Genomic DNA, 16,876 nt, shown 5'->3' with positions numbered 1-16,876 from the left:
CCCCTCCTACTAGAGACTTGGGCTGCCCATATAGCCAGTTCATGCAAAGGTATGTTGGAGATTTTAATCCAATTTGCTTGGAGTGATCGCGATAAAGTAGTGAAAGAAATTGAAGAATTGGAAACACTAATAGCACAGAACACAGATAAAGAAGAACAAGAAACGCTTAGGGCTAGTATGAAGAAAAGACTTCATAAATATGAAACAAAAATCAAATTGCGAAAACAAGAAAAGTTTGACCGTGATGAGCGGGACTATGCGATGGGAAGGGTTCTGACTTTTTCAAAAAAATATGACCAGCCACGTAAGGAGGTGGCAAGAAAAAGTCAAATGCCCAAATCAAATGCAGAAACCAGAGTGGAAACATCAGATTCCGACGTAAATGCCAGCGATCTGTCAGGCGATGAAACAACTGGCTTGGCGACCACCTCTGAGGCATTGGCCAAGAAGACCCCTTTTCAACAGGAGTTCAAGGTCATACAAGAGAGCTGGCTAAGAGACGGCAAGAACAAACCACCAGAAGAGGCCGTCAAACCCGACGTGGGGGCTGGAAGGGGAAGAAGCAGAGGTACCAACCAGACCAAAACAACCACGAGGGTTACCAGGAGCCAGAGAAGAGGAAGATGGTGAGCTCCTCGGAACAACTCACCATTGTCAATCTGTCTGAAAGACAATTAACGCCAGCCGAAGAGTCTGTTTTAAAGCTAGGACTCACTTTTTGTCCGAACAAAAACATGGAATATACGCAAACGCGTATCGACCTGTATAAATTTATTCGGAAAGTCAAACTGCATAAGTTTCATAAAACTAAACCTACAGCGAAAGAAGCTAAACAACTAAGACAAACCCGAAAGGCAACGGACCTCCTAACAGTGAATGATCTAACAGCTTGCGAAGTACTACATAACTTAAGGCGAGAAGGTGACATGGAAGTCAATACAGTGGACAACACACTTACGCAAAGATTGGCAAATGTCAACATTGATCAAGTCGCACCAAAGAGTGACTTTAAGTTGGCCTCCAAATTTGTCCCCCAACTAGCTGTGGATCCTATTGATGTCTTCTCCGATGTGGTCACCAGGGATCTGATGGCCATGAGAACCACACAGAGCAATCAGAAGACGCAATACAATACCACTAAAGAACAAAAATCTGCTATTAATACACTTCTGGAGGACAAGACCATAGTATGCAAACCCTCCGATAAAGGAGGTAATATTGTGATTATGTCGAGGCCTAAGTATGTTGCAGAAGCCATGCGCCAACTTCAGGATGTTTCGTGTTACACTGTGATTAAGAAACAGGAATATTCGGCCAGCATCAATGATTTTTACATCTTGCTTAAGAAGTGGTATGATAAACAAATGTTAGACTTGGAGGAATACCTGTTTCTAAAAACAACTAACCCTATACTACCTTGTTTTTATCACCTACCCAAGGTTCATAAGGACATCAAAGAACCCCCAGGAAGACCGATAATTTCATCGATGGGAGGATTGACTGATAATCTTTCAAAATTCTTGGATCATCACCTGTTTAATTTTGTACTGTCCCTGAGATCGTACATCAGAGACACTACGGATTTCATTGAAAAGGTGGAATTGTTGGATTGGCAATCATCTTACATACTGATCACCCTGGATATCACAAGTCTATATACTTGTATAGACCATGAACAGGGTCTCCACGCAGTGGAATATTTCCTGAGCAAGAGAGAACTTAAATATGCAATGCATAATAAGATGCTATTGGAACTTATTGCATTCTGCCTGCATAATAATATCTTTCTCTTTCAGGACACTATGTATCGCCAACTCTCTGGTACGGCCATGGGTTCCTGCTTCGCCCCCAGCTACGCGAATTTATTCGTAGGCTGGTGGGAGGAGCAGGTAGCCTGGGCCCCCAGACTCGCCACATGGAACACCAAGGTGGTGACCTGGAGCAGATACATAGATGATCTGTTCCTGGTGTGGAATGGAACAGTTGATGAAGCCAACCAATATATCCAATTGCTCAACGAGAACGAGTATCACTTGAGATTTACTAGTGAAATCAGTAGGGAAAAGGTTAATTACCTAGACCTAGAAGTAAGTGTCAATGAGGGACGCATTTGCACTCAACTTTACCGCAAACCCACGGCTGGTAATAGCGTATTACACGCTTCCCGTGGTCATCCTCGCAAATTGATTAACAATATCCCTTACGGGGAATTTTTGCGGTTAAAGCGCAACTGCAGTCAAAATGTACATTTTGAAAAAGCAGCTGGTGAATGCATGGAAAGATTTTTAATGAGGGGTTACAACTCTTCCCTTCTTCAAGAGACCCTCAATATGGTAAGGAAAATACCCTGTGCTAGTCTTTTTGTTAAGAAGACAGGTTCCAATACTGAAGGAAGATTCCGCATCATAACACCCTATGCTGCTGACTCCTTCAAACTACGATCTATCTTATCTAAACATTGGCACATTCTGAAATCGGATCAGATTGTAGGGCCTGATATTCCCAACACACCGTTAATCACGTTCAGGAAGGCCAGATCTCTACGAGATCAAATAGTTCATAGCTATTTGCAACCAATACAAAAACCACTAGGCACCTTGAAGGACACCAAAGGTTTTTTCCCTTGTGGAAAATGCAAGGCCTGTGTAGCAAGTAAAAGAACACTGACATATCAAGTCCCGGGTAGGAAGGATGGGAGGAAGATAACTAAGTTCATGTCATGTCACACAGACTTTGCAGTCTATTGCCTTATATGTCCTTGCATGTTACGGTACGTTGGTAGTACCATCAATCCTGTCAAGTTGAGGATATTAGAACATATGCGGGCCATTGTGAATAAAGACTTTACGTACCCCGTGGCCCGACATTTCTCTTTGGAACACAACAGTGACAGGAATCTTCTCAGGTACTTTTGTTTGGACCAAGTTGAAGAGAACCCAAGAGGGGGCAATAGATTGCTCACACTTAGGAGACTTGAGTCTCGTTATATTATAGACCTGGAGACCAAAGCACCTGGAGGCTTAAATATGGGAGAAGAATTGGCCTCTCATTTGGGTTAACAATGTTTATCTCTGTGTTATGAGAACCATTTGAGTCGAATATTGAGTTTCCTATATATCAGTTGAAATGCTTGTGTAATATTTTTTGAAATGTCCTGAGTGTTTTTGTTTTAGTGATGGATAACGCTATTACTAGCAACATTTAGCTAGATGAATTGCTTCAGTTTTTGACTACACCGAAGTTGTGGCAGTCCTATTGGGCTGCAATTGCCGATCCACGGCTAGATCCTGTCCGACTTGACCACATAAGAGGTTTGTGTTTTTGTCGGTATTTGAGTATTTCTCAACAATGTATTGCTGTCTTAGCCATAAAATGTATTAGGATTAAGTACAATACATGGTTTTGTTTATAAGATATCAATCTTGCCGATACACGGCAGTATTTAGGTGTTGCAAACTTGTTAGCAATTCAATGTGAATCGTGTTGAAAGTATACACTCTAAGATGGCGCCCAGTACTGCATGTAAGCATCAGTCCTTTGTTTGTTTTCATCCACTTCGCAAACATTGATAATGGCGCTGCGCACTGTGTTTCAGATGTAAACATTGAGAAAGGGAGGGCTCTCCCGAAACGCGTCTGTTTTTCAAATAAACCGCCCTGCTAAAGAACACTGCCGTGCTCGAGAGTGCTTAATTTTCCTGTGACCCGGCTGGGTATTACCAGGACTTTGGAGCTGTGATATATATATATATATATATATATACATCAAGCCAGACCTATCGGCGTATTCACTTTTTGTTTGCTGTAGCAGATAAATTAATGATATTAAATTTGCAGTTAATAGTTAGAATTGAAATGTTCCAATTCTAACAATATGAGGCAGTGAATTAACGATTACTAAAGACTGTAGAAGTGCTAATGGCCTGCGGAATGATTCGGATGATCCTTTTCACCCCTTCACAACACTGTCTTCACTGTTACACTCTGTTAGTCACCTACACACCTTTTCTACTCACAATCTTTCTGAAAACTTCCATCTATATACCTCATACTTCTTACAATTACAATCTGCACATGCATGCGACCATCAAAAACACCAAAAACTGAAAGAGCATGTGGTCTGCACACCTTTATGACCCACTAAGAGGTGCTGTGAGAAACTAGCAGTGCTTTCTGCCTCAAAGTTAGAGCTCTTAATCATGTGTGGTTATAAACGCATACCCATAACCTCAACTGAGACACCTAAAGGAGACTCATTTCTTTAGTATGCACTTTTCAAAAATTGTATGTTGCATGAGAAATAAACTACAGAAACAACAGCTGGCAAAAAGCAAATATTCTTAGATAATGCAATATTAAATAGAACTCAAGATGTAAACAGGGATTGAATCCCGGGCATGGAATACCTTAACGGTGTGTACGGTAATGGTTGAGAAAATGATCAGTGTTTTGCCAGCAGTTAAGGACATGAAATAGAGCCAGACAGACACCTGTTTAGAAATCTGTTCACTACTAGGTCTGAGACCCAGCAGGACAAGCACCACAAATAGCCCTACCTAGCCTCTTAACAGCAAATAGCTTGTTTGAGAGAATAAGGGTGGACAAGATGTCAACCCTGTGACGTCATCGTGGATCAAAGGGTGTGACTCACGTACTTTGGAGAATTTGCATCCATGGTCGCAGTGCTTTGCACTGGCTGTAAGGTGGTACGTTCATACCATAAAGACCACCTAAACAAAAACTTTAACAGAAAACAAAAAATAAGGGAAAGATAAGCCAATGTCTGAGAAAGATTGGCACTGCAGGAGAGGCACCGGTTTGTCTGGGCTTTCTCCTGATTTGCCTATACAACCGCCCCTGGCAGAGAGATACCATCCTCGGTGCAGAAGCCTGGGGGAAGGGGGACCGCTCACCCGTACAAGGAAATAACATCTGCAGGATACCAAGTCACACCACTACTCATTTTTATTTTTAGCACCTGTAACATTGACATTCATCAGAGCAACAGCGAGAAACATTACATTTTAACTTGACCAACAGCCTATAGCCCTGGGTTGAAATGCTACCCCGAGTGCATGCCTGTGGCTAGACTTATTGCAAGCAGTCTCCTGTCGACTTTTGTGTGTTTGATGCAATGTTCTAAGTGGCCAAAGGTCTGCTCAGACCTGGGTCACAGGCTCACTATCCCACTTGAACCAAGCTGCACTCAACTGACGAGCCCCAATGAGGGCAAAACCGGTCAGGTCTTGTTTGTGTTCTAGTTCAAGGATGATTTGTCATTGCAGTTTTGGCTGGACTGTTCCTAATGGAGCAAGGTCAAGATTGATTTTCTGGATTCATACTGAGGTGGCATAGTAGGCAAAAGAATAATGGGTTGGGATGCTACCTAAAGAGATTGCCATTGGTTAGACTTGTTGCAAGCATCCTCCCATCACCTTTTGTGTGTTTGAAAGGGGAAACGGCCACTACAACGAAGCCGTTTCCACGAAATCCTTAACCACGCATGCAGTACAACGCATGCGTGGTTACCACTAAAGCCTTTACCACGCATACCTTTACTAAGAGATTTGTAGTAAAGGCATATGTGGTAAAGGTAAAAAGTAAAAAATTGGGGGGCTTGGGGGGGGTCTCCCCCCCCCCCAAAAAAAACTCACCAGAAGTCACGTCGGGATATGAAGATAATCAGCGTCGTTTAAGAGAAATCGGGAAAAAAAATTCAGTTTCCTCTTAACGACGTATGACGTCACCATGCAAGTATTCGAGGTAAAGGTTATGCGTGGAAAACGAATTCCGTTGTAACGCTTTCGTGGTAAAGGCATGCGTTGCAAAGGAATTCGTTGTAACGTCATACATTAGTTTGAAAGAGATACCATCCTTAGTGCACAAGTTGGGGGCGGGGGGCAACCCAGCAAGGAAACAACATATGAAGGACACAAAGAAACACCACTGCTTGTGTAGTCATTTATTTCCAGCAGATGTAACATATTTGACATTCATCAGAGCAGCAACAAGAAACATTGTAACATGACGAACGGCACATAGTTCCCCAGATCCATGACCGCTTGTAACATCTGCAACCAGTAATCCGTCTTGAGAGTGGCCTTTTTTGACCTAACAATAGAGAAGCCGGTTGTGGGCTGAAGTGCTTTTGGATTCAGAAGTGCTTGAACGCCGCATTAATTCCTGCTTTTGCAACATCTGGGCCAATTTCTCACCGTAACACAAATGTGTAGACTTCAGTCCATGCTCCTGCATATGAAGACCACATACTGAGAAAGGAGGATGGAAAAATACAGTGTAACCCATGGGTGGCACTGCTTCTCTTCGAACCTATCATAGGTGATCTCCGAAAAGGTCTGTCCTAACGAGTAATCTGGTGGATTTCCTGCTCAGTTGTTACTTCTCAAAGGCCAGTGAGGAAGAAGCAGTCAGTTGTTTGGAGGAAGTGCCAGTAATGTTTTAAGCTTGATTCTGAAAGGCCTCTGGAACTGAGACCGAATCAGTAGCACGTCAGACTCCACTCTGTCTGAATGTCAGTCACGTGCTCCTGCCTCAGTCCCACTGGCCTTTTACAGGAATCAGCGTCTTGTGAAATCCTTACAGGCTTCTCGGGCCCTTTATTGACCAATAATGTTCTTACTAGAAACATATTTTTATACAGTTAAGGTGTATTAAATGAGTAATAGTTATGGCGGGTAAAAATAACTTTAAGGCGAATAACACAATTATCTCTGAACAGTAAGTGCAATGCATGTATGAATTTTCTATCTATATGACAGATAAGTGCTTTCCGGTCAAAAGAGTGCTGGTACAAGTTCACTGACGTAGAAGAGCTACTTTTTCGAAGAAGAACATGCATTTTTGCAACCTCTATGCCACGCCAAAGCACCACTTCTTTGAAGGGTGACCGGTGCAGTTTCGGTTTTCAAGATCTTCATCAGAAAAGGAAGAAAGGTGAAAGCTTAAAATCTGTAAATTAAATATTTGTTTTAAAAACAATAAATTATGTGTTGTCCTTGCCTTCCTCCTAAGGTATAAGTGCTTATTGGTAACAGAAAGCTGTTCCAGACCTCGGTAAAATATTTGATGCACAGATCATATCAAGTTGATATTCTAGTCGGTATCTGCTGGTTGGCCACAGGGGGGCACTGTAGGCTAAGTAGACAGTACAAGGATATAAGGAAGCACGGTAAAACCAGTATCCTTGTGATTATAGCGACACTGGAAGTCAGGATCTGCAAGCAAAAGTTAGTTCGAACAAATAAAACAACAGCTTTACACAGAAACAGGCGCCACAGGTGATCTCTGAGCAAGAAATGGAAAACTATGTGCAATTTGCAGAATACGGCAAATAAAAATGAGGTAAGTAGAGAGTAGTGCTAGGGACGGTGAGAAAGGTGTGGCATTTTCAAAACAGCCTCACAATCTTCAGAAATTAAAACTGTGCCAACTAAACCGAAATTTCTGTAGTTCTGCAAGCCAGAGTGAGAGAAGGCCCCTTACATCTTGCATTTTTGTTGTAGGTGAAAAAGTGTAAATTTAGTTAAAAATACCCCTAAACCACGGGGAAGAGTTGGTTTGTGAAATGTGCAAGGAGATCTCAGAAATAATATTCGTGCCGCGCCCCTGCAAGCTAACCAAGGACCTAAGGTTTGGCGCCAGGAGCATTCTCTTACAAAAGATACCCAAGGATGCTCACAGTGTGAATCAGTGTATCATTTCATTCTGATTCTCACAGTCAGCACCCCTGCCTTATCTTGAAGAAAACTACTCCTTTTGATTAGACTCCTGACACTTTGAGCAAAGAGGCCATTCACTGTCATGATGGGTAAGGGCTGTTGTAAAATGAGACCCTTCGCTTTGGCAATTCCAGGCAAAATTCACCTAGTTTCATATAATTTGCGGCGCTCTTTTTTAAACAGCTGCAAGAGAAAATGTACGAAAAAAGTTTTGCTAGAGAAAAAAAATCTCCAATTGAATTTTTTCTAATACATTTCTTTTCTGTAAAATAGATGAAATGCATAGTTTCACTTATTTTGCAGAAAAGGGCCGGACATTGTTTTTTCAATGTTATTTTAATGCAAAATGGCAGAATTTTGGAAAAGGTGTTAGTTCAAATAAAAAATAAAAAACTGCAAATTTGGAATTGCATCCAAGTATTACACCAGTAAAATGCACATTTTGCACATCTCCTTTTCCTGGTAACAAAAAAGCAAGGTAGTGCTAAACGGCTCCATCACACGATGGGCGCTAAACGTGGTCTATGCATTTATGGAGCAGTTTGATTATCAATTACATGCCAGGCACATCTCAGACTCCAGGGCAGAGCTCTCAAATAGCATCCTTCCACTATATTAAAGATCAGCAGTACGTCTTTGTCAGGCGCTTCACCTGTAACATCACAACATGTTGTCTACATGTGATCCACAATGTAACATTCCCATCACTGGGACTGTAAGATCCGGTTTGCACCTTAAAACAATGACCTTCTGAAAGAAGATGACCACTAATCAGTAACAGATTCTCAGCAGAATGAAAAATTAAACTGTAGCGAAACGCTGGGCATCCCACACCTCGGGCCGCTGTGAACATTCACGCGGCCTGTTTGATAAAATGTTTTCTATTTAAAATATTTATATTAATCTTCTGTAGTAAAAATATTGTAAAATTTCCAGCTGTCCCTTGAATACTATAGCTTTGTAACAGGTGGTCGTAAAATCCAGGGCAAGAGGCGGCTGCAGTGAGCCCTCTTCTTGCAGCCCCGCGTGCCACGGCTCATTCCATGTAGGGGTACTTCCAGCTGCCCAGGGGCACGTGGGTTTCTTTGATCACTTGGGGGGAGGTCCAGCGTAGGACATAATGGGGACCTCCTGGTTTATCGTTAGTTCCTGAGGAAGAACATGAGAATCAATGGTTAGTGGAAGGAAGTCAGAAGTGAGAGAACAGATGAAACAACGTTTCTACCAACTAGGGTCAAGCTTGCAAAATAAAGGCAGCTTGGGCTAACATACAGAAGAATCTATGAATAAAGTGATATAGCAACAATGTTATCAATGAGCACAATGGGGATTGCAACTTTTGTGTGGATGTCAGCCTTTTGGGAAGAGCTCCCCCCAGATATTCAATGTTCTAAACTCCATCTTTTGGGGAGTTGACAGACACACATTTTTGGTGTCCTGCCCCAGCCCCCAGAAAGACAAACGGCCAACCAATACTCCACATACTAAATGTACTGTGGCTATGAATACATTTCAGGTACAGAGAACAACTTATATCTTTGTTACTGAATATATGAATTGATGGAAATATGGTAATTAATCATCAGTTAGGCCTCATTATATCATTTTAGCTTTGAAATTACTTGAGGAATTCATAAAATGAGCATACAATTTTGCAAACACCAGAAGTGTGCTTGATTTTGTGGATTAGGTTACAAACTCTCAGAACTAAGGGTGTTACCTCTAAATAAAGTTGCCTTGGACACTTCTTTTCATTGCTTGAGGGGCACATCAACTAGAGGCTTCTACCTGGCATATCTATTTACCACACAGTCAATTTAAAACACCTGCTGCCAACATAAGGATTCTGTAGAGGGATCCTCTAGAATGTATCACTTCTGATCAATCACCCTTTATCACCTCAAAGAAAGAAATAAGCGCATGCAGGCACTACTTACCTGAGGCCCGGGCACCCCCAAATGGTTGCTGAGCCACAACAGCACCTGTTGATTTATCATTTATATAGAAATTTCCAGCAGCATTTCGCAGAGCTCGAGTTGCTTCACTCACAACATTTCTGTGAATAAAAACATCAAAGGTTACAGCACATGGGCAACAACATTGCCACTCTGGGTAAAGAAGACAATTCATAACAAAGTCAATATTAACACACTATACCTAAAACACAAAACAATATCACATTGAAATGAGCACCCAAAGCAGGTCTCCCCTGCTCAGTATAAGAAGAAACTTGATACTTCAGATTTTTGGGCACTTTTTATATGTTTTTAATATATTATACTGCACAGTAATAACATTGTCTTATTAGTAGAATTATATTGTTTACATTAAGAAATTGCTCACCTGTAACAGTGATGTTGCAGCTTGGTGTATTTCATAGATTTCCATACTTTGCCTTCTCACTTTATATAGTGGCGGAATAGTTCTTTATCATTTTGTAAAGCATCTGCTGGGAGTGAGGCACATGTTTTTTCCATGATGATGATGATGTTGATAGTAAACTAAAAGCACACTAGGCTTATCACCATCCTCACGCTCTATTGGGCTACTTCTTGAGCACAGCTCATTTATTTTCTTGGTACATTAAGATTGGCTTGGTCGCTTGTTAATCAGTGAAAGATAACCATGTGCGAAATATCAAGGATAATGTTTCTCAGAAGTGAGTAGTGGCCTAAATTGAGCAGTGATGTACGAGTTACTTACCTTCGGTAATGATGTATCTGGTAGAGACGATTCTAGCCGCAGATTCCTTAACGTAGAATTATCCACAGGCGTGAGACTGGATCCGGAATTTTTTTCTTTGCCACAGCATCTCTGCTCGCCGAGGGGCGGTACCACGTGACTCCGCCCTGACTTCATCAACAGGCGTGACGTCAGCAAGGCCACAAGCCCCACCCTGGCGTGCAGAAATCAGTTTTCTTCTGAGAACTTTTCCGCACCACAACGCAGAGCCACCACAAACAAAAACTGTGAGAATATGGGAACAGTCTGCGAAAAAAACAGTCAAACAGAAAAGTAAGGAAACGAATGGTGAGGAACAGCACCATCCAGAGGAGTGCCAGACACTATGGCACCAAAAGACACAGAAGGAAAGAGCAGAGCACAGTTACAGGGAAGCAACCCTGCAAGCAAATACGACCGCCTCCCTGGGAGCAGAAAGCATGTGAAAAATGTCACAGCAGACGAAGAGGCCTCCAACCAGAGACCAGAAACAGTGAAGGACAACAAGGTCAGAACAGAAGTGTAACAACAATTTACCTCAAGGCAACACCAGCAAGGAGAGGGCATCTCCTATGAGGAGCTAAGGGACGAGGCACAGCGAAGAGACCCCAACTCCGAGGACTGCAGAGGAGTCGGAAAGTTAAAACAATGAAAAGGAAGAAGGACACGAGAAGGCCCCACACTGGAAGATCAGGGATCAGGGACACAGAAGTACTCATGCAATCATCAGAAAGGAAGAGGTGAATCAAACAAACAAACAAAACAAAGCATTACACTAGGGAGGAAGTGAAAGAAGGCACTCGCAGAAGACAAAACCACCTGGAGGCAGGCGAGTGCAGAAGACCAAGCTGGAGGCCCTCGCTGAACAGGGAGGAAGGGCGGGTCGTGAAGGAATCTGTGGCCCCAGCAGGGGACGTGCAATGGGGAAAAGAAGGGCGGCTCAGCTCCCCACCAAGCAGAAGGAAGCAAGGGCGAGGCGAGGGAGGCCAGGACACCCCCAAGCCCAGCCAAGGTACCAGGAACATCCACCAGAAAGCCCCGGAGGGTCAGACAACGGCAGAGGAGTACAGAGGAAGAAAAGAATCATCCCAAAACTCCAAGGAGAAGAGGTAAAGGTGGAGGTAAGCCCTTCACAGGAAAACACACACACACACACATTGGAAGGGACAGTTGAATGGACCACAGCCCCAAGTCAGCAGACAAGGCAGGAACGGCTCCACTGTCAAGAAAGGCAGGCGTGAGAAAAAAGGCTCCAGCAGACCAAGAGGCAGGAGCACAAGGGCCCACCCCAAGGCCCCGGCCGTGGACCAGAAAGGGCGTGAGCATCCAGCAGCTGGCAAGTACTATGGAGCCGAGCGCCCAGACCAAGCCAAGCACAAGACGAAGGCAAAGACCAGGGAAATCCAGAACAACCCCTAAAGGGAGAGCGTTCTGGACGTAAACCGACCCACAAAAGAAGTGGAACCAGCCAGAAGAGTAGAGGAGGAGAAATACGTAGGACGGACAAAGCCGTCCACCAGAACCTAGGAAAATACCAGGAAATCCCCCCCCCCCCCCCCCCCCCCCCCCCGGAACGCCAGACAGAGGACCAGGCCAAAATGCCAGACAAAAAAGAGCGGAAACACCACGGCACAACACCGCAAACAGCATGCCAAAGCTGGTCCAGCGATGCAGGGGATACTGAAATGACAGACCCTGGAGCAGCCCCAACCACACCCCGACAAAGAACAAAGAACCACATCAGCGGTATACAGCGACACCAGGAAAGGCATCCCACAAGGGGAGTCCACACCCTGCCAGCGTTGGACAGAGCTATACAATAGCTACAAGTACCCTACGTAGGGTATGACACGTCCCAAAGAAAACATGGGAACCACTCTTAGAGAAAAATCCCACATCAGAGGACAAGAACGTAAGACCTGCGGCAGGAACCACAGATGGCTTAGCAATCAGCCAAAAAATATACACTTGCCAAAAGGGCTGAACCAGCAGCCAACAGAAGCGAGGGGCCAACCAAGGGATCCCGACGGCACATCAAACCACACAAAACATACAAACGGGCCACTCAAAATACCAGAGTCCAGGAGCAGGTAGGATAACACCTCCCATCAAGCCCCGGAGGATCAACAAGCCAGTCTACAGAGGGGGAGGAGGACGGAGCCCCGTAAGGAGATGCTGAATGACTGAGTCCGAATGGGTGTTAAATAAAAGGACCCCATCAAAGGGTAGTTCAACCAGATGCTCCCTAATATTCTCAGGGAAAACAGCATCCTGCAGCCAAGCATGGTGACAGAGAGCCACAGAAATGGCCATAGCAAGGCCGGGAGCATCGGCAACATCCAAGGCCACACGGAGAATAAACGCGGCCAACTCCCAACCACCCAAAACATGGTGCCGTAGATCAGCTCATGGGAGACCTGAGAAAGAAGGGACTCCACAGAATCCCACAGGCTGGAAATAGCCCTAGCCAAAACACACAGAGTGTTGAGCGCCCGCAAGGCAGAACTGGATGAAGCGAAGATGTTACGCCCCCATGAATCCAACCACCGGGCCTCCCGAGACTGAGGAAACAACACCACAGGCAGGGACTGAAAGGCAGTCCGCAGAAGAGAGCCTGGAGTAGAAGGGTGGAAGGAAAGGCAAACTGGGTCGTGCGGAGCAGGACGGTAGCGATGCAGGAGCGGCTGAGGCACCGGATCACCCATGGCAGGACGCCCCCAAGCTCCCAGAAGAGTATTGTGGAGCGACGCTTCAAAAGGAAGGAACAGCTCCCGTCCACCAGAGCCCTTGTGGAGGACTTCCAAGAGGTTATCAGTAGGGAATGGGGTGACATCCGCAAAATGCCAGCGGCCATGGAAATAGCCGGAACAAAGGCAATACAGGCCTTCGTAGGGCGCTGCAGGGGAGAAAGCAATTCTTCCATGGGGGGCGGCTGCAAACGGAGCCGTCCGTCCCCAAGTCCAGCTATACGGGGAAGTAGCCAGCCCCGGAATGGAGGGGATCCATGGATGAGTGGGGAACCTGAGGGGCCCCTGGGGAACGCGGGGAAGCCGGTGGAAGAACCAACTGCGAACTGTGGAAAAGAGGGTCCGAGGATTTAGGCCGCGGGGACGGCGAAGAGCCCTCCCTGGAAGACGCCGGTGAAAAGGCAACAATGCGGCGTCCCGCCTCCGGAGAGGAAGAGACCAACAGATGACAAACCTCCGGCAAGGAAGAAGCCTCAGGAGACGAATTAAGGACCCGACGCCGGCACGGCGCCGTGGAGTCTGCCACAGGCGCCGGCTCAACGCCGACCGGCGCCGGAGTGGGCATCGGCGGCGCCGAGAAGACCTCCTCCACCAAGTGCTCCCTAGAAGAATGGGGCGGGTCGGAGCCAGTTCGGCTAAGCGACGGCACCGAAAAGGTGCAGACTCGACCTCACTCGGGGCAGCCGCCCGCGTAGAGGACCGAGAGGGACTCGGGAAAGCACCCCAGGCCCTGGCCTCCACCCACGGCACCACCAGGGCCGGGGAGGAAAGCCTTCGGCACCAAAACGGCTCCAGCTCGGCATCTGGTGAGGCCGCCGCCTGCTCAGAGGGCTAAGGGGAACTCGGGGACAAGCCCTGAGTTCTGGCGATCTCCTGCGATGCCACAGGGAGCCCCGAAGGGATTTGCGGCGAGGCAGGGATGCCACGGGTCGGAGAGTGCAGCCCCAAAGGACTACCCCTCAACGACACCACCCTCCTACAACCTGAAGTCGAAACCTTGGCGCCGGGGCCGAAGCCGCCGGCGACTCCGCGGAAGGCCCCGCGCGAGGCAAGGGATCTGCGGACGTCTCAGGAGATGGAGGAGGGGCCAGAGAAGCCTTCAGAGCAGCAGCATAGGCTGTCATTTGGGCGACGTCCCAAGGGGACCCCGCGCTCTCCTCCGAACAAGGACAAGACCTCGGAGACAAGCTACAGGACCTACCAGCTGGCGAGCGACGCCCTTGGGGCCATGGCGTAGGGCGATGCCGCAGACTGAATCAGCGGTTCCTGGCCTCCGAGGCAGGGGACGGAAGTGGGGACGAAACCGACCTGGACCAGCAGACTGATAGCAATTTCACCCGGCGCTCCCGCCGGGACTTTGGTTTGAGGTGCTGACAAGCTTCGCAGTCCGTAGAGTCATGGTGCCTGCCCAAACACCACATACATATAGGGTGAGGGTCTGTCGCCGACATCTGATGTGTACAATCAGTACACGTCTTGAAGCCCGAAGGCATTCGCACACTGTTCCTCGAAGCAAAGCATGAAAAGGAGGCCTGAAAACAGGCCAGGACACAATCCGGATCCGCGGTGCACCCGGAAAAGAGAAAAAACTGATGTTGGCGCGCCGGGGTGGGGCTTATGTGACCTTGCTGGCGTCACGTCCGCGAGCGACGTCAGGGCGGAGTCACGTAGTACCGACCCACGGCGCGCAGAGAGATGCTGTGGCAAAGAAAAAATTTCCGGATCCAGTCTCACGCCTGGGGATAATTCAACGTTAAGGACTCTGCGGCTAGTAGTCTCCATCAGATAGTACTTTTACTTTCAAAATGTGTTTTCAGAGACCGCTGCTGTTGCTTGATGGATTTCAGATAGGAAGATGCTCCTAACAAGTGCAGCAGCAGCTGCATCCTTCCTTCCATACGCTCACATTTAGAGACAATGATTTATTGGTCGACTGGGAGTAATACTGGATGCATGATACAATTGACACACACAATCTCGCTTCCAACACAGCTTTCTAACACAACTGGTGAAAGCTAACAAAGAATTATGATGCAATTAAAAACATCAGGCGCCAGACAACAAGACACCAATCTCCAGGCATCTATCAAGTGTAAATACAATAAGTAAGTAAATGAGGCTGTAGAAAGGCTGCAAAGGAACAGACTAAATGATTTAAAAATCAGAGATGGAAATTGGACAGATATGAACTAAAACTATGTTTTCTCTTTAACCCATGAGAAAGAGGCATCAACATATAATGCTTACAAGTACGTTACTCTAGGAGCTGAAATGACAGCTAAAATGAAAGGCACTTTCAAAGGAAGTAGCACAATATCATATCTTTATATGGGTTTAAATATTGAGAGTGGCCACTCCCTTTAATGTAGGGCAGTATCAAGATGTTGTCTGTCTGAATCAACACTGTGTTGATGTAGCCTACCTTGACAAATATTGAAGAACTAATCTCAATGCAATTTATTTCATTTGGTTGATGCAAGACTTTGTTTCAGGAAGCATCCACTATTGTAGTATTTACAAGTCCTTGAAGCATCCACGATATCCTGTCTGAGATGCATTTATATTTACTTACTGACCAGATGTCTTTGCCAGTAAGATTACTCTGTGGTTTTGTTCATTGAGGAGGCTCTGTGGCTTTGTACGATCCTGTTATCCACTCTTTCTACTTACCTGCATCCACTTGTCATCCAGGCATTCTTGTAACATTTATACATAGGAAGCCTTCAATGCTAATATCTATTAGAAACCCCTATTTAAGATTAACAGGATAGCCTCGAAACTATAAAGGGAACAGTTAAAATACCAGGCAGCAGTCTAGGACTTTGTCCATGTCTATGCTGACTTCTAGGAATGTGTTCATCTGAGAAGGAACCATATTAGAATGTCAAGCATGACTCGTGAAGGTCAGAGCGGTTAAGAATATGAGAGCATGTTGAAGGCAAGGTGGTCAGTCATCTTGGTTTAGTAGATTTGAAGTACTTCCATTCACCAATTCATGGAAAGTAAAAGGGTTACTTGATGAAAATTCTGGTCACCAACTTGATCCCAAAAGCTCCATGGATTGATAAAGAATTCTTTCCACAACAATCATGAGTAACTTTTGTGACTTTGTTGAATAGGAATATTACAGGAAAGTCACTATTGTCAATAGGATTGTCTGCCAGAATATCAACCACAAAAATTTTGAGCTACTAAAATTTCATAGCAAAAATAACGGCAACAAAATATGGTGAAGGTAAACATATAGGTAAATAAAGATTTACTTTTCTTAACTCCCAACTTTACATACATAATAAATATTGCCAACATAGATACACACATATGGAGTATAGTATTATGAATCTATTTTATTCTATATATACATATTTTTAAAATATTCATGATATCGATATTCTTGCTATGACATTTTTTGAAGAACGCTGTTTCGAGCTTGATATTCTGGTAGTATATGGGATAATTTAATACACCTCTAAGGATTCCCAACAGTAAATTCACCAGAGTAATTGGGGTTTAGGGGGGCAGGGGGGCAGCAGCCTTGGCACCTCCAATAGGTTCCAGCTTTCTGGGGCAGGATGGACACAGGGTCTACGCCCGGACATGTGGCTGGGTGGTCTTGCAGGAAAAATACAAGGGAGAAGAGGCGAGAGAATCATGTGAAGTTGAGAGATGA

At 45.3% G+C, this 16,876-nt stretch overlaps 1 protein-coding gene across 1 annotated transcript in view; it reads right to left on the bottom strand.

Annotated features, from left to right (window-relative positions):
- Nucleotides 1–5,946: 5,946 nt before the first annotated feature.
- The window catches only part of ALDH4A1 (aldehyde dehydrogenase 4 family member A1), a 184,929-nt gene continuing 173,999 nt past the window's right edge, over nucleotides 5,947–16,876 (bottom strand). Inside the window, exons 14-15 of the mRNA XM_078642520.1 lie at nucleotides 9,676–9,794; nucleotides 5,947–8,887 (exon numbers count right to left, since the gene is read on the bottom strand). Of these exons, the coding sequence (XP_078498646.1) occupies nucleotides 8,775–8,887; nucleotides 9,676–9,794 (232 nt within the window). The 3' untranslated portion in view covers nucleotides 5,947–8,774. The remainder of the gene's footprint in view (nucleotides 8,888–9,675; nucleotides 9,795–16,876) is intronic.

This window comes from Lissotriton helveticus, chromosome 5_1, assembly GCF_964261635.1.
Source record: "Lissotriton helveticus chromosome 5_1, aLisHel1.1, whole genome shotgun sequence".
NCBI classification, from domain to species: Eukaryota; Metazoa; Chordata; class Amphibia; order Caudata; family Salamandridae; genus Lissotriton; species Lissotriton helveticus.
Note: the sequence above shows the minus strand (reverse complement) of the source record. Positions and strands in the feature narration are given on the sequence as shown.